We start from the raw sequence: 6,000 nt of genomic DNA, 5'->3' as shown, positions 1-6,000 counted from the left end.
TATTAGTTATTGAACTGAAATTGTTATCATTTTTTTGCTTCATTTTTGTTTTCTATTTTACATTATGGGAAATTTCATGTAAAATGGAATAGTTTATTTTTGTAATGAAATTTGGAACTGCAGTAGAAGTGTGGTTTTATTCTATTTTATTCCAAGATTTGTAAAGCCATGAATAATGGTAAAATTTTAATGAAACTAGATAAAAATATAAAATCAAAATTCATTATTTTAAACTCTTCTACTGTGTAGCCGTAAAGCACCTTTTATGGAATTCCTTAATACTATCTTCTGTTAATTGAATTTAGAGTAGAAAATTTAGATTTTCATTGGTTATGGTTCCTCTTTTCTGTACAAGATTGAAAATAATGGTCAAAATGATTTTAAGAAAATTTGTTAGGTAAAAATAGTTTTTTGGGGGTCTCTACATGAAAACTCTTCCCAATTAAATTCTTCCCAATTAAATTAAATTCCCATGAAATTCTTCCCAATTAAAAATAATACTACTACTCTCCATGAGGTTATACTATGGCAGAAATATTTTGCAAGTAATTGAGATATTTTGAGAGAAGAATATTCTCATGCTAAATTAATGTTAGGAGTGTACACATTATTACAACGCATTTTCTCTTTTTACTTAGGCATTTTAGCCTACAAGTCCAAAAACTGTTTACAGTAGAAAGATTAGTACAATGTGCTACCAATCAGGTATCTTGACACATTCAGGTGTATATGGACCAATCTCTCATTCAGTTAGAGTCTGTCCTTTGCATCAAGGGACCTCCTATTTTTGGTGTCTTTACTAAAAGAAGCTATAAGAACAAGCTGTGAAAAAAGCAAGCATCTTAAAAGCAAAGATTTCTCTGATCATTCCGATTTGTTTTCTTTATTGAATGCAGACCTGAATACTTTTGTGCCTCTAACGACTTAGAACATAGCTATCATAGAAGATGAGGAGTGGGCAAAGGAAGTACAAAGATGGAAGGAGAAGAATGAATTTCATTTAACCATATAATTATTGGCCACCAGGGCTTCAAGGGACCCATATTGGTTCCCTGATCTCTTCTGTCTCTGAGAGCAGGATTGACTGGACACATCATAGTTCCTATTCCCAAGCTTTTCTAGGCAAGGTAATTGTCACTGTTTTCCTTCTGGAGCCCAACAGTGGCAAAATTATCCTTTCCTGCATCTATCTGCCCTGACTTGCTAAACACTGTCTGTTTTCTTGGTGGTGTGACAAGTATTGATAGAAGAATTCATCTCTTTCCCCTTTAGTATTATGCATCCTGAATCACTTCTTAGCTACTGGGGGAAAAATGGGGTGGGAAGGGGTGTGAACAGTCATAGAGAAAGAATTTTCTGGGATTTTGAAAGACCACGAAGACATTGGTGGTTAAGTGGGCTGGGGTGATAAAAATTTGAGAAATTGTGTTGTTAATTCACAGGACAAAGATTCATGACTGCCCTTTTCAGTTCCCAAAATATTTATTGATGGATTGATTGTTGGATTGGTCTATTTAGTGGAAAGAGGCACTCTTGTTACAAGGAGTTAAGTTAAGAAAGACTGTAGCTGTAAGCACTGGTGGTGGATTTCGGTCTGGTCATGCTTTCTGATCCCTAACTACATAGTTAGATAAGAAAGTGCATCAGATAGCTGTGAAAAAAAGCACGTGCTGCCTCTCCAAAGTCCAGAAGTGCTTAAAAACTGTGATGTATATAATTTGGAACAATAAATTACGTGCACAAAAGGAGTTTATAATAACATAAAATTAAAAAGTGACAATTTCATTACACGGTTACACTGCTGTTTTCTTTTTTTTTCTGCCCTTTTTTGTTTCATTTTTTCATTTCCATTTTTTTTTTTATGGAGGGTTGGGAAAGGAAAGAAGAGATTTGGTCCACTGAAGATTAATCACCCTCAATTATATATATATTAGAAAAAATATCAGCAGCAAGACTCTCTGGAAATAGATTCTGTTTGATGCAGCTAGTCTGTCTTTTCTGTTTTGCCCTCTTTCACGGCAGCCTCTGAAGTTTTCCGCAGGGGGGTTTTCTCCGAGTTGGCATGTCCTTGGCCAGAATCTGTAGCTCCACCATTTTTATGAGCAGTGTGTTTTTCCAAGTAGTTCAGCATTTCACTGAGGACTGTTTGGAAAGTGCTTAGGGCTGCACATATTGCTGGAGTCCCAAAGCCATGAGTGATCAAACTGGAAATGAGAAGTAGAAGAGAAAAATAGATGAGTGATTTGCAGTATGATGCAGGACAGAAAATCTCCCCATTTAATCCAGAACATTCAATTACGTAGCTATTTATTATATTTCTAAATGGTGCTGAGAATTTGTGTGGAAGATATGATACAATTCAATGTTTTGCCTTTGACCATAAGAAATTTATGACCTGTCTGGAAGAAACTTATCAATGATAGATTTGATATGCACTAAATGTCAGAAAGGCTGAGTGTTTAACACTTTACTTGATTCCCCATCTCATTAAGAATTAGCTAAAAAATGTAACTTTCCATGTACGAAATCATTTGCTTCCGATAATGGCATATATGTTTGTATGGGCATAGATCAGATAAGAATAAATTACAGCAGACTTAGAGTGCTAGATGGATAGATTTTCCTCTAACTTCCTTCTCCTCTTCCATAGTAAAGTAGCCATTAGCTGAAGGCTGCATTTACCAGCCTCCCTGGCAGCTAAGTTTGGATCCGGGACAAAACTATCCACCATAGAACATGATAGTAAGTGATGCCTACACTTCCCACATTACTTGCTTACAAGGAAGTCGATTGCCCTCTACTTCCTCTCAACGGAACACTGACCCACCTTCAGCTATGCAGAAGAGTATAATCACCGTGATGATGGGGACACAAGATGGAAGGAACCTATTCACTTCCACACTCTTAAATGAGAAGAAAAAATCCTATTTTAAGTAAGCCAACTCTACATTTGGGTCAGGTAACTAATAAATTAATAATCATATCTAATAAGCCAATGTGGGGAGTGTTGTGGCAACTTCAGCCTAGGTAACTCTTCCAACCCTGAAAAATATCTCTGCTGGAACAAATATTCAAGTGGAGAGACATTCTTCATGTGAACAGGACCCATATAGAATGTTCATTTGTGTCAATTATTCTGAAGTGATCTCTGTCAGGTTACTCCCCATAACTCATGTACTACAATAAGATAGAAAAACATGCTCTGTATAAATGATACATTCAATAAATGACAGCTATCAACTGCTCATAAGTCCTAAATTATAATAGTTATTATATTAACATTTTTAAAATCAGAGAGAGTCATCCTTTATAATATATTAACTAGCTAGTTAATCTTCTTAGGGTACAGAATCTTCAGGAGAAAAAAAAGTGACAAAAAATGTAAAAGAGGGATTGGGTCTAAGGCAGCCTGCTAATGTGTCTCAGTAGAGATAATAATAGGATCTACCAAATATTTGCTCTTTATTTTAGTGAGCTAATACACGTAAAGGACTCAGAATGATGCCAGATCTATAGTAAGTGCCCTATAAATGGTAGACATTGCTGACTTTTAGATCTTAATGAGTAGAGTAAAATTTCCTGCATTTCCCTTATTATACTCCACAGGTTACTGCCATATTTCCTCCGGACATTTTATAAAGCTTGTCCTATGTCTAGATCACAGTTAACATACAGTTAAAAAAGAGAGAAAAAGGACTTCAGTCTTGGATTACTTAGAAAATAAGAATGGCCAATGCCTGGGCAACAAGATCCATCAAACTGTGTAATATAAGTTCTCGTTATAGCTGAAGCATATTCATATCTTTGTCACAGTGTCTTGCATTGCTGAGTAGGAGAATTTCAGCTCCATTTTCACAATGCAATGATTCGAGGGAAATTCATGTGACTTGGGATCTATCAGGGAGCTGGGCAACAAATGGAATTATTTTAAATTGGGGAAGAATGCATCCTGATGGCACCCAAAAAAAAGAACTGAATGAAGCCATCCATTTACATCTAGATGCTTTCCCTTTTCTCTTTAGAGCTTCTTATACCATTAGATGAATTTGATTTTCCTTCATATTGCCATGTTCTCTTGGTTGTAACATCCCTTTTCACATATAGCAGAGTATAATACAATTTAGTTTCATTGTGGTTAATATTAATAGCCAATATTTAATGACCGCTAACCATATGTCAGGCCCTGTTTTAAGTGCTTTTGCATTATCTCATATAATCCTTGCAACAACCCTGAGAAGTAGATATGGTTATTATTTCTAATTTACAGATGAAGAAATTGAGGTAAATAACATGCCCAAGAAATCTGATGTTCTGTTGTCCCTCTGTGTTCTTGTTTCTTTCAGGTTGAAGGTGTAATTTATTCCTTTTCTCTGAGCGATCACAGTTTTGTTGGTAGTTTTAGCTAAGTTTCTCTGACTTGACTTAGTTTGTGGGTGGACTTGTAGACTTGGAACATGATTCTCCTTACTCAGTTTCATGTCCAAGAGCAGAGTTTTACTAAATACTTTAACTCTTCACGTGGAAAAGAGAAGTGTCACCATAATGGAACATTCTTCTGAAGTTGGTATCCCTCCTTGACTAATGGGCTTTCTTGTTTCTAAAACAAGGATCTTATCTTCAGCAGATTGCATTGTTGGCTTTTCCCTGGATTGAGAACCAGGAGTACCAAGTCATCACCTTGACTCCGACCTTAGGCACTTTGAGATTTGGAGAAAGTTATTTAGCCCTGCTATAAAATGACAATGCTCTGACTAGATTCTCTGCAAGTTTCTTTCTAACTCTAAGATTCAATTCACTGGAATTAAGGCTTATGGCCCTCCTCTTATAACCAAGGACATAGACAGAAGGGTATAGAAATTGAAGAACCAATCAGCTTCATAGAGAAATCTAAAAATTGTGGAATAGACAATACAAGAAGAATAACTAGTTCAGGTGTCATTTATATGAAAAACATTGTTTATATACATTTTGTTAATTTTAGTTTCCTTAATTCATCATTACCTGCGCATAAAAAAATCCACGAATGGCACTTTGCACAGGGTGATACTAAATACAAGGGATAGCTTCTGTTCAGTGAGGTTTATAAATCCAAATAACTTAAGAGATCTAATATTGTATTGGAATAACATAGAAAGATGTATGAAATTACAGGGTGATTAAAAGGAATTTCTGGGAACACCATGCTATCTCATTAACTCCAACCCCTCTAGAAAAATAAGTGTTATCTCATTCACAGTGATATGCTAAAAGGAGAGGTGGAAAAATGTAACCTGCCGAAAAGGAAAGGAAAAACAGAAGTAGATAGTCTGAATTTCTGTCTTAGACAGATAATAAATTAAAGTTATCTGTAAGGTAAGTATAATCAAATCTAAAATATTTGATATGAAGGAGATTACTTATATTTGTCTTTAGAAAATAGTAGTTTCAGTCACAGATTATATATAAATTATACTTGTTACCTGCATATATTTTTACAATTAACATCAGAAAGCATTTCAAGAGCATATATCACCTTATTTAGTAAATATCACCTGTCATTACTGTTTAGGTCAAATAGTAGCCATGGTGTTTTGAAACAGGTAGTCAAAATGTAGGAGCAGAGTGGGCATCACCATCCCCAAATCCTCAAGATTGGGGAATGATCACTGGACTAAAGTAGACATTATTATTCTCCTATAGACTTATTATTATTCTAGCATTGAAAGAACTCTTATCATTGACATAAAGGCAGTGGCCACCAGAGGTTCTGAGAAGAGGGAGAGGGAAGAATAGATATAATATGGGGGCATTTTCGGGACATTGGAGTTGTCCTGCATGACACTGCAGTGATGGATATAGGCCATTGTATATCTCATCACAATTTACAAAATTGTTTGGGACAGAGTGTAAATTATAAGGTAAATTGTAATCCATGGTGAGTAGCAATTCTTCAATAGGTGTTCATCAAGTGTAACAAATGTACCACACTAATGAGGGATGTTGTTGATGTGGGAAAATGTG

At 35.4% G+C, this 6,000-nt stretch overlaps 1 protein-coding gene across 1 annotated transcript in view; it reads right to left on the bottom strand.

Moving 5' to 3' along the window:
• Positions 1–1,984: 1,984 nt before the first annotated feature.
• The window catches only part of TFAP2D (transcription factor AP-2 delta), a 50,763-nt gene continuing 46,747 nt past the window's right edge, over positions 1,985–6,000 (bottom strand). The window contains exon 8 of the mRNA XM_004468913.2: positions 1,985–2,204. Coding sequence (XP_004468970.1) covers positions 1,985–2,204 — 220 coding nt within the window. The remainder of the gene's footprint in view (positions 2,205–6,000) is intronic.

Source organism: Dasypus novemcinctus, chromosome 11 (assembly GCF_030445035.2).
Source record: "Dasypus novemcinctus isolate mDasNov1 chromosome 11, mDasNov1.1.hap2, whole genome shotgun sequence".
Lineage (NCBI taxonomy): Eukaryota > Metazoa > Chordata > Mammalia > Cingulata > Dasypodidae > Dasypus > Dasypus novemcinctus.
This window is presented reverse-complemented; position numbering and strand designations above follow the sequence as displayed.